Source organism: Colius striatus, chromosome 1 (genome assembly GCF_028858725.1).
Source record: "Colius striatus isolate bColStr4 chromosome 1, bColStr4.1.hap1, whole genome shotgun sequence".
Lineage (NCBI taxonomy): Eukaryota > Metazoa > Chordata > Aves > Coliiformes > Coliidae > Colius > Colius striatus.
In genome coordinates this window covers 164,548,519-164,568,397 of record NC_084759.1, presented here as the reverse complement: position 1 = coordinate 164,568,397, position 19,879 = coordinate 164,548,519, and the positions used below count along the sequence as shown (strand labels likewise).

At 36.1% G+C, this 19,879-nt stretch overlaps 1 protein-coding gene across 1 annotated transcript in view; it reads right to left on the bottom strand.

Annotated features, from left to right (window-relative positions):
• PPFIA2 (PTPRF interacting protein alpha 2) overlaps positions 1-19,243 on the bottom strand; it is a 301,840-nt gene extending 282,597 nt beyond the window's left edge. Inside the window, exon 1 of the mRNA XM_061992698.1 lies at positions 18,995-19,243. Within this exon, the coding sequence (XP_061848682.1) occupies positions 18,995-19,243 (249 nt within the window). The remainder of the gene's footprint in view (positions 1-18,994) is intronic.
• Positions 19,244-19,879: the final 636 nt, after the last annotated feature.

The window sequence follows — 19,879 nt, the reverse complement described above, 5'->3', positions numbered from 1 at the left end:
AAATCACAGTCCGGTGTTTTGCTTAACATGTTTACTCATTTTCTTGCTGTGCACTCACAACCCAAATACAGACTCCAAAGCATACAGTCCCATTTTTCAAAATATATTCAAACTACTTCTACAGACAGAATTAGTAAAATTAGATGTGAATACCACCACTCCTCACTGTTCTAATTAAATTTGTAAGTAAGTAGCTAGAAGTCCAAAGTTGCATTACCTGTAACTTACCAGAAAGAATTATATGTTTGCTTTTATCTTGCAAGAACAAGCTAAATCTTCTAAAGAAGGATGCTCTTTCAAAATATAGCCACTCATACTTAAAATAAAAAAAAAAAAAACCAACAAAACTGTTTTCTAATTAGGTACCTGTCTTGTCACAAATCAGTATAATTTTAAAACTAAATAGAAATTATGCAACGTTTGTCAGTACTTTGATTACTCACAAAATACATAAGAGATATAGGCATTGCACTGCCTCACTGCCTTCAGCTTCACCTTGCAGAAAACAGGAGAGAGTTTAGTTTAGAACAAGAAAAACAAATCTGCAGTCTAAAAAGGTAACCTGTTCTTCACTGACAGAATGGAGTTCTAGAGATGACTTGATTTTCCTGGAATGTTTCAACCAAGTGAGTAACCCTGAAGAAAGTAAATGAGTGAAGAGACAACTCACTTTCTTCTCGCTGCAATAGCTCCTTTGCTGTAGAAATGCAGAAATTCTTCTACTGTAGAAATGAGGATTAACTTTTTCAAAATGTTTTTAATTTCTGTTCAACATAGGGAAAAATCCAGGTTTCTTAGTTTTTCAGTGCAGACAGTTAAATATGAAGGAAAAGAAACATCTTCTATAGAGGACAAAAATAAAGAATTTTGTTCCTTCAGGCACCTTCCTACCAACAAATAAGTTGCCACTTTAAAGAAGAAATAAATTTTTGTGAAGTGATCTGTAGAAATATCACATTTTGATTTCTGCAAAATTTTACCCTGATATAGAACACTGAAAAAGTTTGAAACATTGTTAAATTAACTGTATGTTATATTTGGAGATGTAAATTGGTAACTTCAATTAGTTGAAACTAAATTCTCCAAAAATGCTATAAGGCAAGAATTTAGAGAACATATTCTGTTTTATTTCCAATGTTCTCCAACTGCTTCGCTGAAGTTACAAACTTGTCAACTGTAGTCTGTCCTCCTTCCTTGCTCTCCATGTGCTTAGTAATACTGAGTATCTCATAGTTACTAAATGAGAAATAAGGTTCTTCCTGTGCCCAAAATCAGAGATTCATGGTATCACAGAACAAAAGAGACCTCTAGAGATCATCTAATCCAATCCCACTGCTAAAGCAGGTTCACCCAGGTGACAAGGGTCACAAGGGAATGTGTCCAGGTGGGGTTTGAAAATCTCCATAGAAGGAGATTTTCTCTACAATCTCTCAGGGCCACTTGTTCCAGGACTCCTTCACCCCCATAGGAAAGAAGTTTCTCCTCATAGGAACTTCCTGTGTCACAGCTTGTGCCAGTTACACCTTGTCCTGTCATTGGGTGCTCCAGAAGAAGACTATCCCTATGCTCTCAACACCTACCCTTTAGGTATTTATAAGCATTGATAAGATTTTCTCTCAGTCTTCTCCAGTCTAAACAGCCCCAGGTCTTGCAGCCTTTCCTCGTAAGAGATATTCGAGTCCCCTAATCATCTTGGTAGCCCTCCACTGGACTCTTTCCAGAAGTTCCTTTTTTCTCTTAAGAAACTGGGGAGCCCAGAACTGGACATAATACTCCAGATGTGGCCTTACTATGGCAGAGCAGAAGGGGAGAGAGGATCATTTACTTCAACCTGGTGGTTACAGTCTTCTTTATGCACCAGAGGCAGAGGATATCATTGGCCTTCATGGCCATTGCTGGCTTACACTTAATTTGCTCTCCACCAGGACTCCCAGGTCTGCAGAGCTCCTCTCCAGCAGGTCAATCCCCAGCCTGTACTGGAGCATCGCCCTTGTTGAACCTCATGAGGTTCCTCTCTGCCCAACTCTCAAGCCAGTCAACATCTTGCTGAATGGCAGCACACTCTTCTAGTGAATCATCCAGTCCTCCCAGTTTGGTGTCACTAGCAAACTTACTGAAGGTACACTGTCCCCTCATCCAGGTTGTTGATGAAGATGTTGAATAACACTCGCCCCAGAAACGATCCCTGTAGAACCCCATTAGTCACAGGCCTCCAAATTGATTCAGCAGCACTGATCACCACCCCCTGGGCACTGTCATTCATCCAGTTCTTGATCCGTCTCACTGTTCATTCATCCAAAAGAGACTTCCTGAGCTTTCCTATGAGGATGTTACGAGAGACTGTCACAGGTTTTGCTGAAGTCAAGGTAGATGATATCTACTGCTCTTCCCTCATCTACCCAGTCAGCCATACCGCCACAGAAGGCTACCACGTTGGTTAAGCATTGATTTCCCCTTGGTTAATCCATGTTGACTACTACTGATAAACCTTCTCTTCCTTCATATGCTTAGACGTGGAAGAAACAGCAAGGTACTGATTTAGCTCACTGAACTGTAGATTTACTGAATGTGGCAAAAGAAGCTTCAAAAGATCTCTATCCAAAGCTTAACAAACAGTCCTATAAAGTTCCAGAAGGTTCTAAAGGCCATTCATCTCTGAAGTCCCAAACAGTATATTAATTAGATTTCCAAGCTGGAAGGTTTGTATATGTCATGTTAGTTGTAGAAAAGACTTCCCATCAGACTACACTCAAAAATAAAGCCATTAATGTCAAATGTACTTCATTAGGAGACAAAGCGTTAGGAGACTAGACTGGTTAAAATGTAATGGCCAGATAAAGATCCTTGAATAATACACTGACAGTTTCTTAAATAGACCAGGTGAAAACTGTCTGATTATTGGAAATTTATGTGGACATATAGACTGAGTTCAATTTAAAAATCAAAGAGAAAACATGTTTGATTTTAAGCCACAGAACAACTAATGAAATAAAAGCATGCCCTTATTTCTATATACTGTACCTTAGAATAAAGGTAGAATTACAAAGATTAAATCACTCCATAATATTTCTTCTTCTTTCTCCAGCTATGAATTATAACATTGAATAATGCAGAAAATAAGTAAATATTATAACACATTACAGTATTATGCAGTAAGTAAGGTTTGAAGCAACATGTTTGATCAGGTAGTGTTTTTCAGGAAGAAAGGTTACAGGAGACATAAATGTAGTAGAAGGCAAAATAACTACCGTTTGTTGTTTTACTAAAACAAAAGTGAAATGGACAGATAAGAATTTCTACATCTTCATAAAATATCAATCTATTTTATGTGTTGTTTAAAAAAAAAACCACAAAACCCAAAAAAAAGGTCAAAACAGACGTGTCATACAAAAGTAGAAGGTGAATGGCTAGCCTGAATACTAGCTACTCTTCTTTCACAAGTCATTGTATCTATGTGAGAAGAATTCAGTGAGACAATGGTACGAAACAGAACACACTAATGATGAACTCACTGCTTTAAAATTAAAATTTGTCACTTAACTGTTTTTAAAATTTAATTTATCATAAACTGCTTTACCTTCTGCTCTATAGAGGGGTTATTTCCTGATTTCCTTGATTAAAAAAAATCCACACAACCCCCCAGATCTTTCTTCTCATTTCAGCTATGTTTTATTCCAGATGAAGGTTTTCTTTTTGTTTTCAAATGGACAAATTCAAATCAGAACACTATTTCTACATTAAACCTATAAATATTTCATTGACATGTTCAAAATAATTTCAATGGCTGTAAAATAAGTCTTCAACTTTTCTAATGTTAATTTTTTTCTTAACAAAAACATCCCAGTCATGACATGCTCTGAAAAATAAGTTTGTCAAACCAAGAATTTTTAGTTAATAGTTTACTTCTACATAAAATGCAACCTCTGCTCCAAATACAGAATTGTATTTTTTCCCAATAAACTAGTTTTTCAAAGATTTATTTATATTAAACAGTTCCAAAATATTCTTCTTCTTTTTTAAAGAATATTTTAGATAATAAATTACATTTTACAGGATGATTATGCAATCATATTAATTTTGAGTTTTTTGAAAAATAAAAATAAGTAGAATTTTTTTTGTGGAGCAATGGAATTTTAATAGAAATTCTGACTTAACTGAACGTGTGTATTATGTGTATTATTACTACAAGAACAGCTCCAGGAATGGCAGTGTATCTGAAACTGGGCAAATGCAATCATCAGTGTTTTATTCATATTCCATGTAAATCTACTCTGATGAGTGCACACACTGCTTCCACTAAATGTGTATATTATGAGCACAAAAATTGTTTTCAGAAGTAACAAGCTACTGAAATTTTGTGGGATAAAAGGCCTAATGTAGGGGAAAGTAACCTAAATCTCCAGTAACAGTCTAAATAGAATACAATATCTATTTCATTACTAGAAATTAAAAGAAGGATCCTGAAGGATACTAAGAGTACAACATAGTCAAACGCAATAAGTTATACTACATCACAAAATGACCACACTGTCAGAAAACCAAATATATTACTTATCTTCGGCATGTAGAGCATCATCCTTTCCAAATCAGATGTCATAAGACATTTAAAATTCTGTTAATGTACAACCTTCCATGTCAATACTCTAATAATAGCTATTGTGACTTTGACTTGTGTCACAGTTCTTCATACATAGCACACTTTACACTTGTAAAATAACTAACTTTTGGAGGACAATGTACAGCAATCATGAGTCACAACTGACTCATAGAAAAAGAAGAGGTAGGAAGGTTACGTTCTTACTCAAGGATATGTTCTATGCAAAAACTACAACAGAACAATTTTGCAAGGACAATGCATAATATATTCTTGCTCTTCTCAGAAGAGAATCAAAAAGTATTTCACATTCAGTAGTAACATTAACTTTTACTTTCTCTTTCTTACTTTAAGAGAACACTTGAACTGACGAATCCACTAAATTTAATTTTTTACTGGACTTTGTAAACATCTTAAACATCTGTTTTCAGATATTTAAGTGCATCTTGATCAGTAGCTTGTAATTAATTAACTTCATTTATGCATTTATTTATTTATTTCATTGTTTGCATGCAGACAAACACTTTCACATACAAGATCAGCAGGTTTACAAATATCTAAAGAATTCTTTGTTGATGAAAAAGTGATACCAAGGCTGATTTTTCATAACATTTAGGTCTTTGTGAAGGTGAGGATATCAGCTGATGATGTTTTAAGTGATAAACTTTTTAAAAAAACAAAGCAGGTGAAAGTCCATGGAATGATTTTGAAAAAAAATTTACATGGCTCAAAAGTGACTGCACTAGTTTTGGAACACAAACACTTCTATCTTAGGAGTAGCATATAAGCTGAAGCTGAAAACCTGCCCTTCGCTGCAAATGATACAAGCGTGGAAAAACATTCTGGAGACCTCACAGTACAGTGCTTGTCCTATTGTTACTATTCTCATTAGGCCTTTTCTTTGACATCTTTCTGAAAGCAGCTGATATGTAGAAATGAGCACTAAGGCATTACAAACTTAGCAACACTTGCCTATATGGTATGCCTGAGGTCATTCTCTCATCCTTGGAAAAATCAAACAGAACTGTAAAGCTAAAGCAGTTCTTAATGTATAGGTCTAGAAAATTTCTGCTTTGTATTTAGTTCAGTGACATATGATTTCAAATACAGTATTACTTCTTTGTTTAAATAACCACTGAGAAAGAATCATTTTATTTTCATCTGGAAGGCATATTAAAAATACATTTAAAAATATCTGTAAGTATAAACTCTTTGTTAAACTGTAAAAAAACACTTATGTCTTTTTTAAGAGAATTATTAGTATATCACCATGCAGATTAGGTAGTATAGGAAAATTACTTTGGGAAACAAAGACACAGCATGGTGAAGAACTCCAAAATACAGTACTGGGTTAGGACAAGTAGCATTTCAGACATTTCATATCTATCTGCTAGTATTCTTCTAGGAGACAAGCACATTCTGTTTTACCCTGTCAAAAGTAGAAGCGACTTTTCTCACTTCTCTTTCTATACTGTCTGAGACTACAAATACTGACCACCAACAAAAAATATTTTTTCTGTATCTTCTAACACAGATCAAAGCATTGATTTTTTAAATTATTATTACATTAAATTGTTACTGAGCTTCTTTTAATCCTAGCTATCATAACTCTGTAATATGAAAGTAAGAAGCAAAATTATCAAGGATGTATTCCAATAGTAACTGTCAGTATATGGTTCAGATTCAAGTATGATTGAATTATAAAGAATTGTAATCAGATTAAATAGTTAAATTAGAAATATATATTGATATTTTCAGTGGCAAATTTACACCAAATTCTACCATGTCTGATTAAGGTGATATGAGATCTTGGATAATCATTTGTTTTGGAAGTCAGATTATCAACTTTCAAACTGAGCTTTCACTGATCCTTATAAAGTGTGCAGAAGTTTCTGTTTGCATGGAAATTGAACCACCTACTCATGCACAGTAGTGTTTCTGAAGACTTAATCTGAGAATTTATAAATGCATAGGTATGTTTAATTTTGTGAAAAACTGTGCTGCTTCTTCAAAGCATTTTTTTAAATCTGCAGTACTTTTTTTTAATTACAGTTTTTCAGTACACAATACCTTCTCCACACCATCCAAATATTGAGTCTCTGTAGGAAATATATACAACAAATGCAAGATATTAGATTGCTGATGTATGCTCAGAACTGCATGCTATGGTTGTGGCTAGGAGTAGTTCACACTGAAGATGAATCAGTGAGACTACACAAAAATAAATACACAATGTTCTTAATAAAAGAGGTAGTTAAATTTGTACTATACCTAAGTGTCTAAGTAGAGTTAAAGCCATAGAATTTAGTTCAATATTCAATAAAACAGGATAAAGAAACAGTACAAGTCACTTGATTTATTCTCCATATATACAGTGCTAGAATTTTTAATACATTTTTGGTGACAAAGTTTGTGTTAGTTTATAGCAGACACAAACATCAACTCAAACAACAGTCAGGTATCTGGATCTCATATGAATTTCTGCAAATTACTGAGTGGTGAGAAATTCTTATCAACCTCATTTTTCTTGGAATACTTAGGCCACCAAGATTTTACTTCTAATAACAAAACAACTGAAGAGGGGAAATTATATCTAGCATGCATTCTGTCAGAAGTAACAACTTCTACACTATTTTGACCAAAGATGTATAATAATGTGCTTACATGCCAATTATATGATATAGTATTCATCCTTTATCTTTTAGAAAATAAAACCTTGCAAATGTGGCCAACATTTCTTAGTGGATATTCATTAGTTCCATTGTTAATGCAGGGTGTGATATCATTAAGCAAAGGAAGTATAATACACAAACATTGTGTATAATCTCCAAAACCCATTTGTCCAGGTGGCACTTTTATTTATTAGTATCAAAGAAAAAGTAATTTTTTTTTTTACCAGGAGATAAGAATACCTATTTTCTGGATAAGAATACCTATTTTCTGAATGTAGTATTTATCTCAAGAGTGTTCAATGCCTATACACTAAAAAAATTAAAAAATCAGAATTTTGCACTGCAGACAAATACTCTTCATGAGTCTTGTTTTGGTAGTAAGAGCATCAAGGAGCACTTTTGATGTTGGCACTAATACTCACATTTGGAAAACTCCACAGGCTCCAATGAGATTAAAATCAAGTGTACTTGAGAAAAAAATCACATCCCTAATATAATTTTATGATTTGAACAAATACTTGTTAGCACAGGCAAACATTTGTTAATATAGAATACACCCTGAATAAGACACTTTCAAAAGCTAATTCTTAAGTATTCAGCATTTTCTTTGCTTTTAATAGATAAAGCATCAAGGAAGGAACATGTATTTTCAAGAAGCTACATTTTGGCTTGCATTTTTGTCTTGTTGTGCTATTCTTGGATGATGTCTGAACCTCTACCATCCACTTTTAACCATTGTCCAAATGCTTCTTAAACACTGACAGGCATGACTATAGCTGTTACAAAAACTAGAAAACAAATCGACTACCGCTGCTCTGAAAATAATGGTGTCTACAATTTTCATGGCAACAGCTTCATTTATAAGGACCTCAATAACCATCTCTGCTTTCTTCTGCTGACCAGCATCACGGTATTTTTATTTCATTTTCAGTCATGTCTCTCTATAAGCATGCAGATAATGAGTCATCAATAGTTAAGATAGCAGTTGATGTATCTCTCTCAAGCTAAAACGATTGATAGTAATGTTTGTGAAGCCGATATAGAGTGAAATGGGAATACATAGTCTTGTTGCTAGCTTCAAGCATATACCACATGCTCCTCCTCCTCTAAATTCCACCTTTTTCTTCTGCTGGAGTATCACAACAGTCTTTTTCAGTCATCAAGTGTATATTACAAAGTTAACAGCTTTTAAGAGAAAATCACCTGCTTATAAATATTTGCAATATGCTACTGAATACACAGAACTTCACAACAGCAAGGAAATTAACTCATACTTTAAAATAATTCAAGTAATTACCTGTATGTACAATTATATCTCTGATTGTGCTCTGTTGGGAATATGCTGGCAGTCAGAAAAAAAGACAGTCTAGAAAAGAACCAGATAAAGAATTGCCCTACTTACTAGCACTGATACTGCTAGTCTGTGTTTTGACAGATAATATCAGCTAGGAGTCATCAACCATAATAAAGTTGGTATTTAATACTGTGGAAAAAGCTTTTATTCGACTTTATGTAGAAAAGAACTGATGTGTATACATGCTTCGAAAGTAACTGAGAAATGTAGCACTTAAATCTTTCCAACTTTTTTAAGTCTGGATATAACTAGTATTTCAGACAAAAAAAAAATAGAATTTTCACCTCAGATACAGAGGATAAGATCTCCATTTAATTTCTTGGGATTCTTTTTAAATTATTATGTGGAAAGGTGAGAAAAAAACCCCACAATATTATCTTGCAATATAAAGAAAATTGATGGAGACCCTACAAAAAGTTCTTCATACAACAGAAGGTTTTCAGTACTTAAAAAAAGTACTGATTATTCTTTCAAATATACAGAATGCTATTGGTAGTCTATGTCTTTCAGGACAGTCAGAAAGAAATATAACAGAGTTAGAAGTCATCATTCTATCTTCCTCACAAGAAGAAGAGTTATTTTAAGGAAAATATTGTAGATCAAACTATTGTTTTGTACCTGAAACAGTAAACACTTGAAATTGCTTAGCAAGTGTCCTATCTTAAATGGACAAAATTCAATTATTTTAAAATGTGTTGTTTTCTGTTTTATTTTCAAATCTTCTTCACTGTATGTATCCCGACGTATGTCACTCTTTTGTATCTATGCACTACATGCACACACATTTAAACACAAAATGCAACTTCAGAATAAGCTCCTATTGACTTACTGTTGTTTCTCTGCATCTTTCTTGTCTCTGTCAGTAAAACATTCATTGTTCATCAGTACTGGAAGAAACTGCAAGGCTAGCAACCAAATTCTCTAATCACAATCCTATTAAAGCTTAATATTGATCAAATTACATAGACTGGTTCAATAAAACAAGGTCATCACATTTCCCTCTTTGGATTTTCCCTTCTATTATGTTTCCAATATGTACTTCTAAATAAGTGGTATCTCATTAGATTAAATAGAATCATAACAGTTACCAGTATATTTCTATTACTGAATTTATTACTGAGTTATAATAGCTAACAAATGGAGTTTAGCTGAAATCTATGGGATACTGGAGGATATCATATGATACCTTTTAGCATTGCAGTCCCACATCTCAAATAGTTCTACTACGTATATCCAGAAAGAACAGCTTTAATGGTAACATTCATTACAGAAAAAAAAAAATGAAACATCTCGAAGAATTCATTCTTAATTAGAATTAGATGTTTAGATCACTACCAGAAAGGTTCTCTGGAATCACATTACACTCAAAGTTGCTAGAAATAAAAAAGCTAAATAAAAACAGCTTAAGAATCTAGAGCCATTTCCTCTCCATGTTCCTCATCAAGACCAAAATGAAAGCATGACTTTAATTCTTTAGTATTGAACATTTCCCTATCTGTTGATAAGATTCATAGTAAAGAAAGATACTCTCAATAAATTTCGAAAGAGGCTAGTACAGAAACAGGTAAGTCAATTGTTCTATTGTACATGTAATTTTTCTTTCAAAAACTTGTACATTTTTATTAAATATTTAACCAAATGAAAAGTTATACATTTGTTTGCTTAGCTACCATTAACAGAGTTGTTTTTTAATGGTATGCAATTTCTCAGAGGAGGATGACATTTCAGATCACCTACATGTCCTTTAAAGGTCCTTTCTAACCCAAACTATTATTTGATTTTATGAAATAAAAGACTAATATGTATTTCAGAAACATCCTCTTCCTAGGCATCCTGCTTCACAGGAGGTATGGACCACTGAGTTCCAGTGATCAGTCAGTATAAATTTTCTATGATCTCTATCAAAAAATAGCATATTTAGACTGCTGTAATGTTAAAGGGTCCATTTTAAATTTGCAGTTTTATGCCAATACACAGAAGAATTCACTTCATGTAAGTTTAGCTGTCTAAAAGTTAACCACAAAAGCTAGTAATTCAGGCTCTCTATAGTCACAAAAAACCCCCAAACCAAAAGCAAGAGCACTTCCACGTTCACGCTACCCATCTTACAAAATGAACTGTCCTTTCTGAAGGGCCTAATTTTCTATGTGACTAAGACTGAACATCTAACTTTTAAACAGCTTTATTAGTCAGAATGTACGGTACTGTAGAAGACATTGCATAGGGGCAGATTCTAGTCATCAGAATGTGAAGAGTTACAGTCACGTAAAAAAAAAATTTAAAATCTCCTAACATAAATGATCAGTGCAATCAGAACTCAGATCTTCTTTAAAAAAAAAGCAACAAACAAACCACCAACTGCCCAGTAGATGAGATCAAAAAAAGGCAATTGTCAAAAAGTAGAAGTTCCTCTTGAATGTGAGGAAACACTTTTTACTCTAAGAATGAACAGTGGTGCAGGTTATCCAGAGAGGCTGTGGAGTCCACCAGTCAGGGGTATGCAGTCATGGGCAGTTTGGTTTTTGTAACCCTGCTGGAGCAGAAGGGTTAGACAAGGTGACCTCCATAGGTCCTTTCGAAACTCAGTCATTGCATGATTCCATGAATATTAGATTAATTTCTAAGTAAGTCACTGAACAAGTACATTATTAATGAACAAGATACATAGAATTGATGAGACAATAATGACTTATGAATATCTTCACATGAATAATAATTCAGCACCTTCCATGTCTTGAAACACTAAAAGAAGCAATAAAATGATGCAAAACCAAATCTAGTTCAGCATTGTTTATCAGAGCACATTTCTAATTATTATCACTCCTATGAATCTTATGACTCATTATAAGTCTTGCAGTGACATAAATCCTATGTTTTCATTGTTTGTTTACAAGGCAGTTAATACAAGTACAATCTTCTAGACAATTTAGCTTATAGAAGACCATGGTGAAATTTGCCTGAGAATGTTTTAACTTCACACTTTTTCTACTACTCAAAACAGTTACAACTAACTGCAGTCACTAAACTGTTTAGCAGAGAACTTTTTTATGCTACTAATTTTACTCCAATAAAATAAAAAAACACTGTTAAGTATTTAGATTCTATGCTCTCCAATTACAGTCAAGTAGTATTGTATTTAGCAAATACTATGTTTTTGCTGGACTCAAGAGTCATGACCTAAATAAAGCAAATTCCTGTTGTAAGGGAACACACAGTTCAGACCCAAATACATTTTTCTTAGAGGCTTCCACTGTCAACAACAGCTTTGCGAAGAATAAACAAGATCACTTGTGAACTAGATTCTTAATATCAGAAGACTTATTATGCACAGAACACTTCTCAACTAACTTTACTATTTCATAACTTTAATAGTTTCGGTAAAAATATTCAGACTAATCTTTCATTCTTTGTGTGAATGATCTCCCACAAAGTAGAATCTCTCCCCAGTAATGTCTGAAATAAAGAACAGGAAGGGGTTCTCTGGGTCAAGTTCACAGGTTAACCAAAGGTACTATGATGTATAAAGTCTTTCACACCAGCTTCATCTTGAAAACAGGTTTGAATTTTCATCCTATCTTTGTCTAACAAAAACAGATTCTCACCATTATTCTGAAAGCAGCCTTATGATCACAGGCTCTGGTTCTCATGAGAGAATTCAACCCTGACATTTTGTGGCAATCATACAGCTAAGCATGCACAGTCCAGGAGGTTCCTGCTTCCTGACACAGGTGGCTGAGGAAGCAATGACAAAGAGTGTGCTACTAGACCTTGTGCTAACAAAAAAAGATCTAGTTGGGGATGTGAAGACTGGAGGCAGTCTTGGCTGCACTGCCCATAAGATAGGGGAATTTAGCATGGATCCTCAATGGAAGAAGCAGGGCAGTAAGTGGAATTGTTACTCAGGACTTCAGGAGACGTAACTTCACAGAATCACAGAATCTTAAGGGTTGGAAGGGACCTTGAGAAATCATCTAGTCCAACTCCTGTGCCAGAGCAGGCCACCTAGAGTAAGTCACACAGGAAATTGTCCAGGTGGGTTTTAATGTCCCCAGAGAAGGAGATTCAACAACCCATCTGGGCAGCCTGTTCCAGTGCTCTGTCATCCTCACAGTGAAGAAATTCTTCCTTGTATTTCTTTGGAATCTCTTATGTTCCAGCTTATACCCATTCTCCCTTGTCCTATCATTGGACATCACTGAGAAGAGCCAGGCTCCATCCTCCTGACACTCAGCTTTTACATATTTGTAAACATTAATGAGGTCACCCCTCAGTCTCCTCCAAGCTGAAGAGCCCCAACTCCCTCAGCTTTTCATCATAATGGAGATGCTTCACTCCCTTCATCATCTTTGTGGTCCTGTGCTGAACTCTCTCCAGCAGCTCCCTGTCCTTCTTGAACTGAGGAGCCCAGAACTGGACATAGGATTCTAGATGCAGTCTCACAAGGGCAGAGTAGAGAGGAAGGAGAACCTCTCTCAACTTACCGCCCACACCCCTTCTAATACACCCCAGGATGCCATCAGCTTTCTTGGCCACAAAGGCACATTGCTGGCTCATGCTCATCCTGCTGTCCACCAAGACCTCCAAGGTCCCTTTCCCCTATGCTATTCTCTAAGACTTCATTCCCCAACCTGTACTGGTACATGAGCTTAATCTTTCCAAGATGCAAGAGTCTACACTTGCCTGAGGAATCTCACGGACTAGGATTCTAGAATTAGGAGTGTCCATTAAAATTGGTTAATACTCAAGCATCATTTCCTCCAAGACCAGGACTGGTGTATCCTATGAGTAAAAAAATCATGTAAAGGAGTTAAGAGGCCTGCATGGATGAACAAAGAGCTACTGGAACAACTCAAATGGAAGAAGGAAGTCTACAGAAGGTGGAAAAAGGGCTTGGTTGGTTGGGAAGAGTATATGAATATTGTCAGAGTACGTAGGGATGTAACAAGGAAGGCTAAAGCCCCCTTGGAAAACAAGAAGGGAGTCTTCAAATATATTATCAGCAAAAGGAAGACTAGGGAGAGTGTGAGCCTACTTCTGAATGAGGTGAGTGCATTGGTGACTGAGAATACAGAAAAGGTGAAATTACTAAATGCTTTCTTTGATTCAGTTTTTACTGCTAAGGCTAGCCCTCAGGAAGCCCATCACTCGAAGCTAGGAAAAAAGTCTGGAGAAAGGAAGACCTTCTGCTGGTTCAGGATAGGAAAGCTAGACACCCAGAAATCCATGGGTCCTGATGGGATGCATTTACAAGTGCTGAGGGAGGTGGCTGATGCGGTTGCTAAGCCACATGTTTTTTGAATGATCGTGGAGCACAGGTGAGATGCTTGAGGACAGGACGAAGGCCAATGTGACTCCAGTCTTCAAAAATGGCAACAAGGAGGACCCGAGAAACTAGAGGTCAGTCAAGATTCATCTCCATCCCTGGAAAGGTGATGGAACAACTCATCCTCGATGTCATCTCTGAACACATGAAGGAAAAGATGGCTATTGGGGGAGTCAACGATTCACCAGAGGGAAATCATGCTTAACCAGTCTGATGATGGCTTGACTGGCTAGGTAGATGAGGGAAGAGAAGTGAATGTTGTCTACCTTGACTTCAGTAAGGTTTTTGACACCGTCTCCCATAACATCCTCATCAGAAAGATCAGGAAGTGTGGGTTAAATTAGTGGATGGTGAGATGGATCAAGAACGGGCTGAATGACAGAGCCCCAAAGGTGGTGCATCGATTTGGTGCATCTGACCAACAGGGCTCTACAGGGGTCGCTTCTGGGGCAAGTGATATTCAACATCTTCATCAACAACCTGGATGAGGGGATAGAATGTACCCTCAGCAAGTTCACTGATGACACCAAACTGGGACGACTGGCTGACTCCCCAGAAGGCTGTGCTGCCATTCAGCAGGATCTTGACTGGCTTGAGAGTTGGGCAGAGAGAAGTCTCATGAGGTTCAACAAGGACTAGTGCAGAGTCCTGCACCTGGGGAAGAACAGCCCCATGCACCAGTACAGGCTGGGGATTGACCTGCTGGAGAACAGCTCTGGAGAGAGGGATCTGGGAGGCTGGTTGAAAATAAACTAAACATGAGCCAGCAGTGTGCTCTCATGGCCAAGAAGACCAATGGCATTCTGGTGTATATTATGAAGAGTGTGTCCAGCAGGTCAAGAGAGGTTCTCCTCCCCCTCTACTATGCCCTGGTGAGGCCTCATCTGTAGGACTGTGTCCAGTTCTAGGCTCCTCAGTTTAAGACAGACCGGGAACTTCTGGAGCGAGTCCAGGTGAGGGCTAACAAGATGATCAGGAGATGTGTACATCTGTCTTTCAAGGAAAGGCTGTGAGACCCGGGGCTGTTTAGCCTGGACAAGACTGAGAGGAAGTACCTTATCAATGCTTACAAATACCTAAGGGGCAGTTGTCAAGAGGATGAGGCTAATCTTTTTTGTGTAGTGGCCAGTGACAGGTCAAGGGCTAATGGACATAACCTGAAACACAAGTTCCACAAGTTCCACTGAAAATGAGGAAAAGCTTCTGAAGGTGAGGAAGCCCTGGCACAGGCTACCCAGAGAGGTTGTGGAGTCTCCTCTGAAGAGAATCATCTCTCGCAGTCCCTTCCATCCCTACCATGCTGTGATTCCTTGATAATTCAAGACCTTCTTCTAATGCATGATACATCTTTATTCATGTTGCCCTACATTTTTGTGTTTTTTCTCCATCAATATTATCTTTGGCTTAAACCATTTCTTTCATCTTTACCTAGTCACTTCATCTTCCTGCCTCTCCAAGAAAATTTAAGAAACCACTCACATTCCCTCTCAACCCTGTTTTCCCCAGAGGAAAACGTCTATTTATCTTTTCATGCAGAAGATGTTATTGCTTCTTTTCTCTAGTAGTCTGTTTCTGAATCTTCAAGCTTTGCAGACTCTCAGTCACAACTGAGCCAAAACCCAGGGAAAAGGGTTCAAACTACCCCTTAGTTTAACTGCATTAATATCTCATTCTAACAGACATCTCTTATGTAATAAATTTCATGATGTTAATCACCATTTTTTGTACCCATCTCCCATTGTCTGCCTAGAACCATTGTATAACATTTATTTTTCTTTCTCTACTCCTGCTACCTGTAAGGTCAGAACATAATTTTTTAACCACTAGATATTGGGTACTCATCTTTCTACCATGCAATATCATCCCATCTCTGTTACTTTTTCTCTTGTCTATTATTACACTCGTTCTCTTATTTGACTTTCCAACTCAATTTTGTGTTGTCCATAATTTCCACTAGCATGTTCCTTCTTCGTGTTCAAATTAACAAAATTTGATATTAAAACATGTTCTTAGTCAATGACTCTTAGTAGCTTCCTTCCTTCTGTCAACATGTAATCTGTGAAAATTTTTCCTCTCTCTCTTCTATTACTTACCTTACTAATTACCTTACTTTTTTCTTAATCACTTCATATCTACTAGTAATTTCAATAAGGCTACTTCAAAAGGGATCTATTTTAATGATATCATAGTTTCCTAGCCTAACAATTCTGCAAAGAATCATGTTTAGTTGTTCTGTAGAAAGATAATTTTGATAAACTCTTGTGATATTTTTCAGTTATATTTTTACTAGTTGTTCCTCCAAAATAAGTTTTAAAGTCTTCTCTACTATTACATTTAGTCTAACTGTTCTGTAATTACTTGCTCGCTTTATCCTGCCTTCCTTAAACTTCAGTTCAGTTAAATGTATATGTTCATGAAGTTAAGAGTGCTGATCTCAGAGAAATAAAACCTACTTCAATACTAGCAAATTAGCAAGACAACTCTATTTCTGTAACTCAAATTTGAAAGATGTAGTTAACTATATATTGTTCTGCTGAAATACAGATCAGCATGAAAAATAAGAGCCATCTGCAATCATACCTCGCATTTTGGCTACAACACCAACAGCTGTAGCTGGAACAGCATTAAATAATATCTGAAGCTCCATATTTAATGTTACTAATTAGTTCCTATTTGAAATCAGAGAAGATTTTTCAGTGGCTCATTCATTACCTCAGTTTTTAAGTGGGTTCTTTTTGTTCAGTTTCTATTTATGAGAAGTGCAGTGATTTTTCCAGGTCATACTTGTAATTGTTTAAGACAATAAAAAAAAGTGTTCTAACAAAAATGCTTCCAAATGTAATTGTGTCAATACACTTTCTATATGCAAAGCACTATGTAAATGCTGAGAAATAATTGAATTCTGAAAGCTACTCAAGAAATCAAGAGCTAAAATAAATGTATTTTGATAAAGCAAGACTTACTAGATTTCACATAATAACTAAATAATAATTATCATATAGTTATTATATATTTATGTATTCTTCTCTTAAATCAAGAGAACACACAATTCTTCATGTCCACGATAAAAGTGCCAGGTAACGTTTTGTCTATGGAGGCAGCTGGCAATGCAAGCTTGTCAGTCACACAACCATAAAGAAAAAAAGAAAATCATTCAAGTACTATGTAGAATACCTTGAGTCCAGAAATGAAGCCAAATAGTATGGCAGATATTTGGAAGTTATTGTCTTGTAAATTTGTATTACCAGAATGTTATATTAGTAAGCAAGTGTTCTGCACTTATAGAAACAGATTTATACAGAACTTAATTACTTAAATGAAGATCCTGACATCCTAATTGATGACAAAAAAAAAAAAGTGGTTCTGCTTTAAAGTGTAAGCAGTATGACCCGCAGTTTTTCATACGGGAAACCTACATCTCTATTTAAGATATAAGGATGAATGTTACCTGAAATACACATTCTTAATGGTACATGGTAGTGCAGTGTTCATCTGACAGATCATTTACTTTTAGAGGGTGTATGGCTACCATTCAAAAATACACAACACCAATGCTGACTAGAAGAAATAAAGATTTTAAATCATATCATGATCCAGTTCTTTAGAATTTGTTGCCTTTAGACTCTGTATCACACTTATGCTGAGTATTACTTTCCTTACTTAGTCTCCTGCATTGTAGCAGTTTTACTTACATGAGATACAGAAACATTCAAGCTACGACACCTTCTAGTGCCCAATGGAAATCTGTACTACTAAGTGGTCCACCATATGGTGGTCCACCAAAGTGGTCCACCACATGGTTCACAGATGCAGAATCTCCTCTTGCCTTCAAATTTTTGAGCAAAAAATCTTCAAATAAAGGGTCTAAAAGGTCTTTTGTTTATACTTTACACTCTTATATGAAAACTCACCAGTAGAAAAGGACTACTGCCCATAATTTAGAGAAAAAAATGACAAAAAAGGCGTTGATTTTACTGTGTATCAAAACCACTACTCCTCCTTTTACTTTGACTCAAGTCAAAGGTTGTCATTCTTATTGTCTAGAGCTAATGCTGAAGTTTCTAATGCTATTCTTCGAAATGTATTACTCTCTCTCTGTTTTCCAGCCCTATGCCAAGATTTTCCAATCACTTGCTGGTGTTAGTTTTTAAGCAGCTGCTTCTGTTCCTTACTCAGGTGGGTACTTTTTTCCTTTTCTGTTCTTAAGAACTTTCTCACTCATTTGATTCATCCTAACCACCTCCTTATTCTTATCACAGTGCTGAATCTGTCTTCCTTGCTCTCTATGTTGTCTGATCGGTATACAACTTTACCCAGGCAAGTATGCCCAGGCCCTCATGGCTACAATGAAATCCTCTAGTGAGAGACAGATGGGAGATGCAAGGAAAGTAAAGTAGAGAAAAACTGCATTTTGAGTCATGGTGTATTTCAAACCTTTGGCCCAATATACAGACTGAACTAAGATGTTTCTTTGCTGTTATTTCTAGTATACTGAAAAATAATGATACTTTGATATATACTATTTAAATATATTATTATTTTAACTGAGGTAATTAATTTTCCAGTCCCTAAAAAAATCAAGGTAATTTCAAATAATTAAATGTATATAATTATTTAAAAATAAACGAATTAAAATATTAAGATACAAGTTGTTTTTTAGTTGTAATGCTAGTTAGAAACTCTCATCTGGAATAGTTTCTATAGGAAACATCCTCATTCATTTTTTCTTCATTCCCACCATTACATCTTTAATTTAAATGACCCTTCATCTGTTGTAAATGCTAGAGCAACAGCCAAAAGAACCAGTAGCTACAGGTCTTCATCTTGCTCTCCTTGAAGTCAACAGTATTACTCCTGCTTCTAATTTTGAAGAGGAGACAGGTCCCAAAGAGGTCAAATCAGGTATTATTAAATCAATAGATAGGAGTTGTGCAGCCAACCTCAATGGGAGCAGAACTGGGGCCTCGAGGAATAAATACTGATTAGTGTTAAAGCAAGCGGCATTAAGTAGAAAACTGGTGAACCTAAAAAAATCTCTATATGGTACATACCTGAGGCAGTGCAGAGTTAAGCTGTCGCTGGAGGGAATCTCTGTCATAGATGACATCCTGTAGGCGTTGCTGTGCAAGTGACAAGCTTTCCTGTGTCTCCCGAAGTGTATCAAGGAGACGGTCCCTTTCATCCAGCATGTTCACCATCAGCTGCTCAAAGTGCGAATCCGAGTCCGAGCCACTGCTTTGGGACCCCCGTTGGCTCATCGGGGTGTCCTCATTTATCGTTGGCATCACTTCACACATCATTTCTTTAAAAACAAACACAAATCAAGGAAAAGTTCTTCAGTAGAAAAACATTTCAGGGGATTTAATAAGAAGAATTAACTCTCTCACATGGACACGTTGTTCCCTCTTTCAACTTTGTGCTTTCAGTGTTAATCAGACTGTCAATAGACAGGGATTAAATACGGTGGCTAATTCCATGCACCAAAGACTGAGTATGCTTCCTAAACTGAGAGAATGACTTCTAGGAGATGAAGGGTAACACAATACTTTAAGATTTTTGCAAATAATGCTCTCCTAAAATGACAGAAAATACTCCCTCTGTAATTCTAGTCTCTTTTATTGTTGATTTTCTCCCGTCTCTTAAAGTTATTGTTGCATTGCTGGTATTGATGCCAATAGCTGCCATTAATTGCCAGGTTTTGTCCTGCTCTAGGCAATTTCTACAGTACAGCTCTGGCTAACCATTGATCTAGTATCATGCTGCCTTAACAATGCCAGGTTAACCTATTTTTCTGTCTTGTTATTCCCACCCTCAGGGGAAATTATTCTCCAGTGAGCTCATTCAGTAAGAGGTCAAGAACTAGAACTCTCTCCTAATTACCATCCCTGTGTTAGCTTGTGCAAATTAAATTACTAAGGACAGAATCACTGTTGTTT